The 15551-nt window shown below is 38.9% G+C and overlaps 1 protein-coding gene across 4 annotated transcripts in view; it reads right to left on the bottom strand.

Moving 5' to 3' along the window:
• Window positions 1-15551, bottom strand: part of Aifm1 (apoptosis inducing factor mitochondria associated 1) — a 35106-nt gene that overhangs the window by 10357 nt on the left and 9198 nt on the right. For 2 of the 4 annotated variants that reach the window (XM_078034289.1, XM_005319309.5), the window contains exons 2-8: window positions 14915-15057; window positions 8995-9094; window positions 7279-7403; window positions 7017-7147; window positions 6318-6408; window positions 1366-1450; window positions 610-686 (exon numbers count right to left, since the gene is read on the bottom strand). In XM_078034289.1, the coding sequence (XP_077890415.1) occupies window positions 610-686; window positions 1366-1450; window positions 6318-6408; window positions 7017-7147; window positions 7279-7403; window positions 8995-9094; window positions 14915-15057 (752 nt within the window). Of the gene's footprint in view, window positions 1-609; window positions 687-1365; window positions 1451-6317; window positions 6409-7016; window positions 7148-7278; window positions 7404-8994; window positions 9095-13398; window positions 13530-14914; window positions 15058-15551 lie in introns of all 4 variants that reach the window. The other 2 variants (XM_021722358.3, XM_040285320.2) reach the window with 2 other exon arrangements.

The raw sequence follows: 15551 nt of genomic DNA, 5'->3' as shown, positions 1-15551 counted from the left end.
GGGTCTTGCTAAGTTGCTTAAGACCTTGCTAAGTTGCTGAGGCTGGCTTTGAACTTGGTGATCCTCCTATCTCAGCCTTTCAAGACGCTTGGACTACAGGTGTGCACCACTGCACCTGGAGATTTATTTTAAATTTTGAGACAAGGTCTTGTTAAATTGCCCAGGCTGGCCTTGAACTTTCAATCCTCCTGCCTCAGCCTCCTGAGTTGCTGGGATTACAGACATGTGCTGCCATGCCTGGCTATGTGAGTAGTCTTCATATTTCTATTCAAAGTCTCCACACAGCACTTGCAATGAAAAATGCCAAGAGGATATAAGGAGTTCCAATGAATCAAATCCATCCAGAAAAACCAACTAAGGACAAGCAGTACAAAGGAACTATAGCAAACAATAAAAACATTGACTGTATTTTTTTCTAGGATCTGAAAATCCTTGAGTGAGGTATTTGAGGTTCAGAGAGGAAGTGACTTGCTCAAGGCAAGATAACAAGTCTGAAGAAGAGGGACACATAGAACTCAGATCTCCCAATTCTAAGGTGGGCACTTGGGGACTACAAGATTGTATTACCTCTTCAAAATAACACAATGAAAAAGTGAGGCAGACAATTACCTTTCTAAAAAGTGTCGTTCTGCTCTTTACTTCTGCTCCAGCCCTATCAATGGCAGATAGATTCCTTGGAGTACCTCCTGGAAATAAGAAGAGGAAAACCTTTTTAGTGCAACTAGCAGGACTTAGCCCAAACAACCCCCCAGGTACAGCTCTCTTCCTTTAGGACTGTGGCATGAGTGTGCTCCCTGTTAGTACCATGTCAGCCACTACAAGATAAGGTGGCTTTGTGTTCTTTCAACTCTCCTCACAGCAGGCTTTTTGATCAATTTCTTTTGAGAAGTAGATCTGAGTGTCTTTTTAGCCACTCCCCCCACCCCCGCCATAGGAGGCCCAAGAGCCTCCCTCTACTTCAACGTCCTCTTCTAGCTTCTCAGGCATGCCTACCTGCTGCCAAAGCTACAATGCTCTCAGCTGCTGCTTTGGTCTCCTTTTGATTTCTGATTAGAAAGCTGGCAATGATGCCATATGGCTACACTACTTTCAGGGTATGGGGTGAATGCCAGGAAGGGAGGCAGGAAAGGGCAACTTCTTCATGCCTTTACCAGAAGGAAAGGCAAGGACAATCTAGAAGGGCCAACCATCTAGGATACATGGGACTTAGCCGGGTTTGGCATCAAGAGAAGACATCTACTTTAGGGATGCTAGGTTTTAGTTTTCTTAACATTAAGGGGAAATGCCTTCTATGGGGAAGGCCAAATTCTAAAAATTGAATGAGGTACTATAGCTGGGAAGACAGACATCTCCAAAAATACTCACCTGTTGCAATCAAGCACTTTTCATAGGTTATCTGAGAGCCATCATTAAGTTTCACCATGTTGCCTCTCACGTCTAGGTGTACCACCTGGTATAGTCATACACAGAAAAGAGGTAGAGATGGAATTAGCTTTGAAAAGCATTTTATTGAGATGATATTCACATAACATTAAATTCATCTTTTTAAAAAATTATTTATTTATTCATTTTTATGTGGTGCTAAGGATTGAGTCTCATACATGCTAAGTGAGCACTCTACCATTGAGCCACTACCCCCATCCCCATCATTTTAAAGTATACAAATCAGTGGCTTTTAGTATATTCACAAGGTTGGACAATCATCACCACTATCTAATTCCCTAAGTCTCCCCCAAAATCCTGGACCTTTTAGCTAGTTGGCCCAGTGAGGATTAGTTCTAAACCTAAAATTATCCTTAAAAAACATTTCTCAGGCCCAGGCACAGTGGCACACACCTATTGTAATCCCAGCAGCTTGGGAGGCAGAGGCAGTAGGATTGACAATTTTGAGGCTAGCCTCAGCAACTTAGTGAGGCCCTAAGCAACTCAGCAAGACTCTGTCTCAAAAAAAAAAAAAAAGAACTGGGGATGTGACTCAGCGGTTAAGTGCTCCTGGGTTTAATCCCCAGTACCAAAAAAAAAAAAAAAAAAAAATCTCAGTAGTTAATAGAACCATAGTTTCTAGTGCCCAGTTTCTCAAGTGGTCATAAGTTCCTAAGCAGCCAACAATAGGGCCAGTGAGTGCTCAAGATTCTAACCTGATTTGTGGAAGTGGAGAACAGGGACAACCTTTCTACTTGGCTATCTGGAAGTCTTACTTCTTTGTTAACAACTCCCCTTCATCCTTGAGGGAGAGCTGAGTTTCAGTGGAGAAAGCATTCTATAAGGATGAACCCAGGGGTGCATAACCACTGAGCCACATTCCCAGCCCTTTTTGCCCTTTTTATATTTTATTTTGAGACACAGCCTCGATAACTTGCTGAGGCTGGCTTTGAACTTGCAATCCTCCTGCCTCAGCCTTCTGAGCTGCTGGGAGTACAGGTGTGTGCCATAGCTCCTGGCTCATTTAAACTTTTTTTTTTTTTGTAGTTTTAGGTTGACATAATATCTTTATTTTATATTTATGTGGTGCTGAGGATCAAACCCAGTGCCTCCATGCATACAAGGCAAGCACTCTACCACTGAGTCACAACCCTAGCCCCTCATTTAATCTTTTTAAAATAGTAGTTTAGCCTCATTTCTAACTTCACAATGGTATCTAAACTGCCAAATTGAATGGGGCATTTTAGAATTCTTATCTTTTTTGGTGCTGGGGATTGAATCCAGGGCCTTGTGAACACTAAGCTACTAAGCCCTACCACTGAGCTATATCCCCAGAACCAATTCTTTTCTTACTAAGTTCCTTAGTCATGTAACATACTGGATCATATCTTCCTTCTTGCAACTCCCTATATTCTTGGTTCTGGTCCTAGATTGTCCCTATACTCCTCTGGAACTCTGTCCTTGACTCCTTTGTGGATTCTCCTTCTTAAGCCTGTCTTCTAAACTATGAGATTCTCCAGGGCCTTCTTTTTTTGCCCCACTTTCTCAAAAGGTAAATTCCTTCTTGGGAGGTCTCACAAACTCTCAAGGTTTCAACTCCTATACCTAACTCAGATGATTTCCAAATCTCGAGATTTTTTTTTTTTTTGTACTAGGGGTTGAACCCAGAGGCACTTTACCACTGAGCTACATCCCCAGCACTTTTTTAATATTTTATTTTGAGACAGTGTCTCACTAAGTTGCTTAGGGCCTCACTACATTGTTAAGGCTGGCCTTGAACTTGCAAACCTCCTGTCTTGGCCTCTAGAGTCCCTGGGACCTGAGGTTACTAGTGTGTACCACTGCACCCAGCTGATTTCTGAACCTCTGAGCCCAGGCCTTCCCAAGTGTTATACCCACATAACTGCCCAGAAGACACATTTCGATATTCCAGCTCATACTTAGTAATCCAAAACTTAAATTTGTCTTCTTCCCTTAAACTAGCTCTTCCTTTTTTTTTTTAATTTTTTGGAACTGGGGCTTGAACCCAAGGACACTTTACCACTGAGATAAGTCCCCAAATCTTTTTGAGACAGGTTCTCACTAAGTTGCTTAGGGCCTCACTAAGTTGCTTAGGGCCTCACTAAGTTGCTGAGGCTGGCCTTGAACTTGCCATCTTCCTGCTTAAACCTATTTAGTTGCTGTGAGTTCAAACATGTGCCACCATGCTTGGCTAACTCTTCCTCTTGTAATGTCTTTCTCAGTTGGGGGTCCACCACCATCCATTCAGACACACAAGCTAGAATTCAGAAAGTCATTTTTGTCACTTCTCCCCCTTCAGTGTCCACCTTCAACCAACCTCAAGGCTTTGTTAAGTTTAACTCCTAGGCATGCTACAAGTCTGTTCCCCATATTTGTCACCATTCTTTTATTCCTAGTACTATTGAACCTAGGTTCTTGCAGATCATCAGCTTTGTATCAGGAAGTAATACAGCATTGAGAACTTGATCTCTGGAATCAGGAAGTCTGAGTTCCAATTCTGTAGTCAGACAGACCTGTTCTCAAATTCACTTTTTTTCCCTTTTCTTTTCAGTACTGGTGATTGAAACCAAGGGTGCTCTACCACTGAGTTATATCCCCAGCCCTTTTTACTTTTTGAGACAGAGTCTCACTAAGTAGCTGTGTCTGGCCTCAAACTTGTGATCCTCGTGCCTCAACTTTCCCAGTTGCTGGGATTACAGGTGTGGACCACTGCACCTGCTTTCAATTCTGTTTTTGTTTCTTTGGGGTACTGAGAATCGAATCCATGGATACTTTAGTACTAAGCTAAGTTTCCAGACTTTTTTACTTTTTATTTTGCAACAGGGTCTCACTAAGTCACTGAGGCTGGCCTTAAACTTGCAATCCTCCTGCCTCAGCCTCAAATCACTAGGATTACAGGTATGCAGATGTATGAAATGCTGCATCCCGCTTCAAATTCAGTTGTTGTTTGGGTACCTGGGATTTAACTAAGGGACACTCGCCCACCGAGCTGCATTCCTAGTCCTATTTCCTATTTTATTTTTAGACAGGGTCTTACTGAGTTGCTTAATGCTTTGCTTTTGTTGAGGCTGGGCTTTGAACTTGTAATTCTCCTATCTCAGCCTTCCAGCCGCCGGGATTACAGGAATGCACTACCATACCTGGCCAAATTCTGGGTTTTGTTTGTTTGTTTGTTTGTTTCTGGGAATTATATCCAGAGTTGCTTAACCACTAAGCCATATCCCCAGCCCTTTCCCCCAGCTCAAATTCTGTTTGTCACTTATTAGCTGTGTGAATTTAAGCAAATTGTTTAACATGTATTTAGTAATGCACTCAATTGCTTTTTATATAAAAGGAAATAATACCTACACATCATAAGATTATTGTGAGAATAAGAGGAGATGATGCACATTTAAAAGCTGTGCTTACAAGATCACAATAAATACTATATAAATGTTCTGGGGCTGGGGTTGTGGCTCAGTGGTAGAGTGCTTGCTTAGGACATGTGAGGCACTGGGTTCGATCCTCAGCACCACATAAAAATAAATAAAATAAAGGTTAAATTCTGAAAATAAATAAATAAATAAATGTTCTTATTTTCTTTTTCTTCATCATCATCATCATCATTACTATCCTACTTTGGGCCTGAACCATCTCTTATCTGGATTATTGTAATAATCTTCAAAATGATCTATCTCTAGTCTTATTTCTCTGAAATCCATCCTTGTCATAGCCAATAGTGATCATTGAAAATCCAGTGCAAGTGTTTTATATCCTTGCCTAAAACTTGATAGCTCACTACCACAGATAAAGCTCAAGCTCCTTCACACAGCAAACAAAGCCCTTAACAACCAGGGCTCTACATAACTTCTGTTTCATCTCTTACAACTCCCTAACTTGAATTTTCTGCTCTTTTAGTACCTAGTAACTTGTTTTTTCTTGCAGCAAATATGCTTTTCCATATTCTTCACCCTTTGTTTATGTTATTCATTTTTTTAAAAATTTTTATACAGTTGTAGCTGGACAGCATGCCTTTATGTATTTATTTATTTTTATGTGGTGCTGAGGATTGAACCCAGTGCTTCACATATGCTAGGCAAGTGTTCTGCCACTGAGCTAAAGCCCCAGCTCTATGCTATTCATTTTTATTTTAATGTTTTTTTTACTTGAAAGCTCTTTGTTCTTCTCTACTTTATATCCCTTCATTCCCTAAGACTTCCCATTCTATAAGAGTTCCTCTTCTAGGAAACTTTTCCTGACCCATTGCTGTGCTGGATACTCTTCCCTGTGATTCCCATGACATACTGCATCACTCTGATACACATCTATGTGTTATGATCTGTTCCTGCCTATTACCATTATCCCCTAGTGGGCAGGGCCTGTGTGTCATTTATACATGGGGAACACTTAACATATAATGTCTCATTATCAGTTTATCCACAAACCTATATCCACCTTTTCTGCATTATGCCCCTTAAAGAGAAGTCAGGCTGTCCTTGTCAAAGATCAAACCCCCATTTATGCTCTGGATTCCACCCACTGAGCTTTGTACCTTCAGTAAAATATTGTCATCAATAATCCCAGAGAGAAGTTAGTATGAAAAATAGGGAGGAGGAAGGGCAGAAAAGCAAATACGATCAGAAACAACTTTTAGAAATATGGTTCTCAAAAATAGAACTTCCTTAAGAAAGTTTAGCCAGCCCAGTTTCCTAGGCTTCAAAACTAGTTTACCCTCAGACAGATACATAAGTAATATTAATCCTGAAATGACTTGGTCCTTCTTTGATGAACTACAATGGCAGGGCAAACATCAATGATAGTGGAAATACACATCACCATACTTGCTGGTTGGCACCTACACAGAACCTGACAAAGGAAGCAGCCTACCAGCTCACCTTCTTCCCAGTGAGGACAGCCACACCACCATTCTCAATATGAGGCAGGTCCTGAGCAGAGACATAGAAAGAAGGTGGCTGGAAATATATGCTGTATGGAAAAGAGACAGAAAAATGTTATAAGCACCTGGAACTGGTAGATCTGTAAAACTTAGTTCAGTATCAAAGGGATCACTTAATGAGAAAGAATTGAAACCCAAAGAATATAGTGCTGGAATCAAGAGATCTTCTAAGGAGTCCTTTGTAAGGGGAAAGGCTTCTGGACCTGTAGCTCCAAGTCTCTTAAGCAAACATTCCGATAAAGGCCTCTTTACTGTCTTCCCACCCTATTACTGAAATTCTGAATGCAGGCTAGGGTGTCAAAGAAAAGGCCATTAAACAGTTTCTTTTCCTTTTATGGAACATTCCCAGGCAAGTGTGAAGGAGTGGCCAAGTGCATCGTCACCTGAGAAATCTATCCTAAAGTTACCAGAAATAGGAACCTTAGTATTTCAGAGGCTAACATTTACTACCAATTGTTGGTAGATCTGGTAACAGAATCCAGAATGTTCTTTGTAGCCTGTTGCTTCTAAACTGGAGGGTATTCCAGCGTATAGCCAAGTCATCCTTCCTATTTGTTGCACACATGGCAAAATCCTAACCTGCTCCTATACTCAGTTGAAGTTGATAGATAGGCTCATTTTACATAAGCAAACAAACCTCCTTTCCTTTCCATTCCACTGCTTGAATCGCAGTGTCTTTGTGACATTTGGATCATCTGAAAACCACAGTTCTTTTGAAAGAGGAGGTCGCATGTATGGCAGCTCAGGATCTTCAGAAACGATCAGTACCTTTAGATACAAAAATAGCAATACGTATCAGAGCCAAGTCATTTAAAAAGAGGCAAATGTCAAAGTGTTCACATAGGCTGAGTGCTACCAGACTATATCCTCTGTGCCAAACAAAATAACATGCAACTTACCCTGGCCCCAGGATCCCGAGCCCGGATGGATCTGGCTGCAGCAAAAGCAGCAGTGCCTCCACCGATTAGTAGGAAAGGAACATGACTTGGTATTCTGACCTGAGGAACCGGCTCGCCTTCTGGAGCTTTAAGCAATAGACCAAACAGGGTGAATCTTTTTGTTGTTATTGTTACTGGGTATTGAACCCAAGGGTGCTTTACAACTGAGCCACCTCCCCAGTGCTTTTGTTCTTTTTCTTTTCTTTTTTTTTTTTTAAAACAGGGTCTCTCCAAGTTGCTTAGGGCCTAAGTTACTGATGCTGACCTCAAACTTGCAATCCTCCTGCCTCAGCCTCCTGAGCCACTGAGATTCCAGGCATTTGCCACTGTGCCAACCCAGAGTGAATCTTACAGACTCAGATGACTCTTTGTTATTATTAAAAAAATCAACTTGCACATGGTCTCAATCTTTTACATAAAGGTAGTAAAACAGATGTGTGCAGTGGCACATGCCTGTAATCCTAGCAGCTCAGGAGGCTGAGGCAGGAGGATCACAAGTTCAAAGCCAGCTTCAGCAACTTAGCAAGGCCTGTCTCAAAATAAAATATAAAAAGGGCTGGGGATGTGACTCAGTGGTTAAGCACCCCTGGGTTCAACCCTCAGTACAAAAAAAAAGTAGCAAAACATAGCACCTACACTAAATAACCTTGCTAGGGTGTGGCTGAAGCACTTGCCTAGCATGCTTGAGCCCCTAGGTTCAATCCCCAGCAATGTTAAAAAACAAACAAACAAACAAAAATAACAACCTTCACAATATCCTAGTAGGAGAGGTAAAGCAAATATTCCTTTCACTTCACAAGTGAAAATATACCAAAAAAGGTGAATTATTTGGCCCATGTCATTTATTCATTAGCTCTGTAGTGAATAAGGTCCTAGCTTAAATATTGAGTTATTTCTAAAATATATTAGAAAGTATATATTAGTAGGCTTGTACCCTGCCCATTCATTTCCTACTGACCACCAAGATAATATCAAGTTCAGTTTCACCTTTTGTTAGCAATAAAGGGAGAACACCCAGGAAGTCAATTGGGGATTATTATATAAGGATCAAGAATAAGAAGGCTATCGAAGAAAGCAAGGCAAACCACCCACCCATATCTGAGGGGCTTATTAAAGGATTAAAACAATTCCTCTCTGAAAAACCAAGTCTCAAAAGGGGAATATAACAAATTTTTTTTGCTCATTGAAAAAATGGCTTTTATCTCTTTTCCAGTAATTTTCCTCACCAACCTTGTATTTTAAGAATCTAATATATCAAGCACAGTGGCATATGCCTATAATGCCAGCCATTCAGGAGGCTGACACAGGAGGACTGCAAATTTGAGGCCAGCCTTGGTCACTTAGTGAGACCCTACCTCAAAATTAAAAAAAATTAAATTAGCTGGTGATGTGGCTTAGGGTATAGTGCCCCTGGGTTCAATCCTCAATACCCTTCCCCAAAACAAACTAATATGAAGAAAAAAGGAGTCATAATCACCACTCATTTTATCATCAAGCCCAAATGCTAGCCAAACATTTTAACAAATTGCTCCTGGTTTGGGGGTTACACCATGATTTACAATCTTACACTATCATCACTTCTATAAGATAATTTACAAACCATGGCACCCAAACCACTTAAAACTTTCTCTTCATGAGTTTCAAATTACACATAGTGAGAGCTCAGGGTATACTCACCAGATGATGTGGCCCTTCTCTGTTTCTCTTCTGGTGTCATCCCTAACTCTGATATTCTTTCATTATATCTTTTTTGGTCATCTTTTATCGTTTTGTAGGCCTGCAGATCCAAACACAGAAAAAGATTATTTCAGTATACAGCTAACTCAAACCACAAGGAATATCAGGAATATCATCTTTCAATTAAATGAGAAGCTTTTGTCTACATGAGGCTAGTTCCTCTATATTAATATTACTGAGGCAAAATTCTTTAAAAATATGGATATACACACACTTAGTGTATCCAAAATTAAATGAAGACTATTCAAAAATTAAATCAAGACTATTCAAAATCAAATGGAAATATACCAGTTTCAGATTTTCTGAGGCTCTCTGTAAAAAACTCTCATGATATTTAATTCTGAAGGTACAGATAAAGAAAAAAATAATTCATACTAGTTAGTGCTAGAAAGGGCTAATGTTTATATCAGTATAGAATAGGGCTCCGGGCTATTGCTGTACACTGGCTATGAAGTCAATCTACATGGTCTCAAGCAGAAGTTGGGAAATAAAAATTTCTTGGTAGACCTATTCCAGGTTTTGCTAAGGTACTCAGATAATTGCTTGGATATGTGGCTACCTGTGTCCTATTCTTATAGAGTAACTCATCTTTCCCTCAACAGCCTGTCCTTTTCCTAAACTGATGAGGCAAGACTACACACATATATTATGAAGGTTCAAACACTTTGCCTAAATACTTGTATCAAACATACTATGTTTTCTACCCTTTCATACTGAAGAAGAATATCTTGGTATTATGATTAGGTTTTGTTATTATTGTTTGTTCATTTTATGACACACAACACCTATTAGTGACTTTTTGTTTATTTTTAAAATTTTAATATATATATATTGGTACTGAGGATTAAACCTGGAGCCCTACACACACTAAGTAAGCATTCTATGACTAAAGTACATATCCCAGCTCTAATAGTGACTTTTTAAAAAGTGGTAGGCAAGAACAGGAATTTAAATGACCACATGTCAAAAGAAACCCCAGATTAATTAATTAATTAATTACTTCTGTAATTAATTAGAGTAAGCAGAGCAGCCCATTAAGTGACATATTACAACTGGGGAATCTGGACCCTAAGAGTTCAGTTTAACATTCATCAATCTGAAACAAATTAACATGAGACAGATGGAGTAGAAACTACTGTATGTTAAAAGACAATGGGTATTCTTTCAATTTACCACTAAATTCATCAAATAAGTGAACTGAATTCAATTAACATTAATTTCAGGAAGGAAGTTTTTTTTTTTTTTTTAAAGAGAGAGTGAGAGAGGGGGACAGAGAGAGAGAGAGAGAATTTTAACATTTATTTATTTTTTCTTAGTTCTCGGCGGACACAACATCTTTGTTGGTATGTGGTGCTGAGGATCGAACCCGGGCCACACGCATGCTAGGCGAGCGCGCTACTGCTTGAGCCACATCCCCAGCCCGGAAGTTTTTTTTTTTAATCTTGGCATCAGGTTACTATGTATATACAAGTCCACTATTTATCCATATTTAATTTTTTTTTTCTATTTAGGAAAGAGGCTTTTGGGCCGGGGATTTAGTTTAGAAGTAGAACACATACTTAGTATGAACAAGCCAAGAGTTCAATTCATAGCATCAAAAAAAAGACTTTTACCAAAAGATGGTTTAATCTAGTCAACATGAATGAATAGATAAATAAACTAGGGCCATGTTCATACTGGGAACGACAGCAGAAAATGGCCTAAGCCTTGCTCATACCTCCTAATGGCTTCACACATGAAGGGAAGAGCAGAGCAAGAAACAGAGATTTAGTAGGGAAAGGGCAAGAATGAGGTTATATGTGTACGTATATCAGCTTTTAAGCTAAACGTATAAGAATATAAACTTATAGGCATACCAAATAAAAATTTACCTTTCCCCCAAGGGTTTCTATAGTCCCACTTTGCACAGATTTCTAATTAGTGACATAAATACATGTTGGGTTAAGAAATACTATAAATTTGTGAAAAGTATTAGTGGGGAAAACCTTTCTAAAAAGATGAATATGGTGCTGTTTGTCTTAAGCAGATTTGGAACCAAACAGGTCATTTTTTGGATGAGGCAATGTGCTCCTGTCAGTTGAATAATGGCAAAGGCCCAAATACTCAATTTCATTAAATATTCTAAATGCCATTTTGGCTATAGCTGACTGAGACTAGGGGATCTACCTGTGGTCCTAGAGAAAGTCACCAGCAAGAGGAAGAAATGCTCTCATGTGGATGCCAATCAGAAGCTCATGTTTACATCTAGGCAGCAGAAATGCTGTTCAAAACCAAAGTTTCTCAGATTGTGTGGTTGCAACCCATTAGTGGGCTGTTAAATCAGTCTATAGGTTACCACCAGCCAGCATTAGGGAAAACATCAGAGCATATCACATCTAGTAAAAGTATCATTGCTCGAAACTTTCAGTTTTATGTATTTGTAGCTATATAGGTTGAGCTGTAAGACAAAAATGCATTTTTTACTGTGGAACATGGTGAAAGTTTTTAAAAAGCTCCCTTCTTTGTGTGTGTGTGGGTAAAGTGGAAAGATAGTAAAGAGCTTTTGATAAAGGAATTGCTAAAGTAGTGATTATATTCAAATTAGGAACATTTCCTCAAATGAGAAAAAACAGTTATGAAGGAATAGTTAAGTACTGGAAGTTTGCGTCCTCTCCCCAATTCACACTCTGAAGTCCTAACCTCCAATGTGACAGTATGTAGACATGGGGCTTTCGGGAAATGATGGAGGTTAAATGAAGCCATAAGAGTGGGCCCTAATCCTTTAGGGCTGGTGCCTTTATAAGAAGACAACTTCTGTTGTTTAAGCCATGCAGTCTGTGGTGTTTTGTTATGGTAGTCTGAGAATCTAATACAAACACTAAACAATTTACAGCCACATCTCACCAAATCCAGGCTCTAATTTTAAGTTAACATTTCTCTTGAGACTAATAACAATTTCAGAGAAGAAAATCCAAGTCACCTCACATCAAGGTTTCAACACATTTAAAAGCTAAAATGCTGGGGCTGGGGTTGTGGCTCAGTGGCAGAGCACTTGTCTCGTACATGTGAGGCACTGGGTTCGATCCTCAGCACCACATAAAAATAAATTAACAAAATGAAGATTTTTTTTAAAAAAAGCTAAAATACCAATTACTCAGGAAGCTGAAGCAGGAGAATCACAAGTTTGAGGCCAGCCTCAGCAACTGGTGAGACCCTGTCTCCAAATAAAATAAAAAGAGCTGGAGGTATAGCACCCCTGGGTTAAATCCCCAGTATTGGATAAAAAAATTAAACAATAGTGTACAAAGTAGTTTGATAACAGCTGTAGGTAGACAAGAGCTTATCATTTAACCTGGATCTTCTATAATATCATAGTTTTATTACCACCAGTGTTGGATAAACACAGAGGGAGATGAGGCATTTAACTGAATGGCTTGAGAGGAACTCATGTTTCTTTGCTATTTCTAAGATAGGAAAAAGCAACAGTGATGACCCTGTCTCATGGCTTGACAGCAAGAAAATTTGCAAGGTCAACTCTGTGGAGGCATCCAACTCTGGTAAGGCAACAAACCAAAGGTTTAATGGGTTTAAATTATTATAAACACACACATCTGTTGCAAACACTTCAAATCTATTTTTGAATGAATGGGGTTGAACCAATGGGAAAAGCTGAGAGAGACGTGAAATGGAAAAGTAAAGGCTCAGACAGAGGGTAGTATCTGAATGATGAACAAGAGGCATTTAGGAAAGCAATCTACATGAATATGTTAGCGTGTATCACTTTAGCCACTAGTTTGACCAAATTAGAGATTACAAAAGGGACACTGCCAAATGCATTTACTTGGAAGTAGAAGCTGTGGATGGGTGGGGAGAATACTGCAATTTCTTTGGCTTTTTGGCCCTCCTCAGAAGCATTCAATAAAATGCCTTTTCAGTCGAGTTGATCATTTTCCACAAACCACAAAAATTATATTTTACCTAAAATAATCCAAAAAGGATGGTTCTCAAGTTAACTTTATTTGCTTATTAACATTTACTCTTTATGACTCTTGTTACACATGCAGCACTAAAGCACAATATAATTTAGTGATAAAAATAGGTATGAAATTGGAAAAAGTTTCAAACAAAGTGTTGATGATGAGGATTTGGCTTTAAATTGATGGTTTTAGATCTATATAGGAGTACTTCAACAGTTTAAAAAATGTAATTTGAGGACTCTCTAGTGACTGACAATGTCCCTTTAATAAATGCCTAGAGAAAGCACATGCTGTGAATATTTTACTATAATCTAATGAATCAAGTTTTCATTAGTGCCATGGTCTCACCCACCATACCCCCAAATATATTTTAGTGTAAGCATCTTACATAATAAACTCCTGCCCCAGTGACTGTTGCTCCTACAATTAAGAAGTATACTAGGCTGCTGCCATCTTTCCCAGAAGCACCTGCAGACGCTAGTGATCTAGAAGGGGATCCTAGGTGATGACACTGCACAACTGTAGGTAAAGATAAGGCCAGGAAAGAAACAAAAGGAAATAGAAAAGGCACTAAGTATTAATGAAGAAATATTCAGTACAAAGGCAGGGAAGCATTTTTTGATTATTCTGTGCTAAAAAAGAAAAAATTTAAAAATGCTGTACCAGGATTGGAGGAGAATATTATCTTTCATCAAAATGTTATCAGACAGATCTCACCTATTTCTTACTGATTTGACTCACAACTGGCAGGGCTGGCTACTCTTCTTGTGCATTTGGGAGTCAGGTCAGATAGGAGGACAAAGGCAACTTCAAATAATTTTCATGTCCTCTTCCTTTTTTATTTTGGTGCCCGGGATTGAACCCAGAGGTGCTTTACCACTGAGTCACATCCTCAGTCCCTCTCCTTTTTATTTTTGAGACAGGGCCTTACTAAGTTGCTGAGGCTGGCCTTGAACTTGTGATCCTCCCGCTTCAGCCTTCCAAGTTGCTGAGATTGTGCCACTGTACCCAGCTGTCCCTTTTTTTAAAATTAGTGACCAAGGAACAAAGATAAGTTTGCTGTCTTGCCAATGAGAAAGAACTAATATGGCAATGGTTTCCAACCATTCACTCATAGTAAAACAAACAGCTCTCTTCAATCAAGTGTGTTAGTGGGTGATACCTGAATTGGTTCACTCAACCTTACAGGATCCAACTTTAGACTGATCTGCTTAGTCACAGTAAACCCTGCCAAGTTTAAGAAAAAAAACACCCACAGAATAATTCCTTTGTGACCCACTAAGCTGATTAGAGTTCACTTAAGGAGATATAATTGTGCTAATACTACATAGCAATTAAACACCATATTTCTCACCTCATACAAACTCCACTCTAAAATTGAAGATACTAGGCCTGCTTCTAAAATTTAATCTTTGGGGAAGATTCAGGGATAGTTTTCTTTTTAGTAATGCATATTTTTGATTGAAGGCTGTTGCTGTTTTTTTTTAAAGTGTCAATCGCAAAGTGAGTAAAAATAAAATATTTGATAAATGGATCAAAATCAAATATTGTGCTAAGGAGCTGCAATGAATTTTTGCTTTATTCATAGGTTAGTATGTTATATCCAAGAGAACAGGTACAATTTTCAGGTTAGTCAAACCTAAGAAAACAGTGGCTTTCAAATAAAGAGTAAAAAGACAAGTGAAAAGAATGAAGATCATCAATCAACAGGAAATAAAATTTCAGTCATTTCCACATTGGCTCAATAGGATATTAGACAGTAGGCACTTTAAAGAAGGCTTTTTGAAAAATTTTCCAAAAGGAGAAAGGAGAATTAGTTGCAAAAGTTTTAAAGCAGAGTAGTACTGAATCTATAAATGGGAGCTGTTTGGCAGCTTCTCTACACAAGCTGCTTTTCTACTTACATATGCACCAGCTCCTATTGTTGATAAGCCCACAATAAGGACTAACACAGAATTATCGATTTTGCCCCCTGATGCACCAGAGCTAGCCATTTGTCTTGTCATCTGGAGTTCTAGTGGAACATGCCATCGCTGGATCAAGTTGCCTAAAGGAACACAATTTATTAAGACACACATACACACACACAAAAATAAAACAGTTAATACATGTTTATGATTTGATTAAATGTCAATGCATTGTAGATGTAAAGACTTACTACACATTGCACTGCATGGTGTTTAATGTTCAATGACCAAAAAAACCAATTAAAAATGTACACATAAATACTACAGATATCTGAAATGTACATTCTTAAGTTGTTGAAGTTTTTTTAATACCATTACTTATTTATTTTTATGTGGTAGTAAGGATCGAACTGAGTGCCTCATATGTGCTAGGCAAGTGCTCTACCACTGAGCCACAACTCCAGCCCCCAAGTTGTTGGAGTTTTTGAGAGACAATTTAATGCTGCCCAATGAGGAAATTGATAGCTTCCAGAAAAGTTCATTAAAAACATATAAGCAGTTCATCAAATACTTCTCCCTTTACATATTCACCATAAATGAAGAAAACACACAGAGATGACTGATTGGGTAGATA

The sequence above is a fragment of the Ictidomys tridecemlineatus genome, chromosome X, assembly GCF_052094955.1.
Source record: "Ictidomys tridecemlineatus isolate mIctTri1 chromosome X, mIctTri1.hap1, whole genome shotgun sequence".
NCBI classification, from domain to species: Eukaryota; Metazoa; Chordata; class Mammalia; order Rodentia; family Sciuridae; genus Ictidomys; species Ictidomys tridecemlineatus.
The sequence above is the reverse complement of the archived record's forward strand: the minus strand, read 5'-3'. Positions and strand labels throughout refer to the sequence as shown.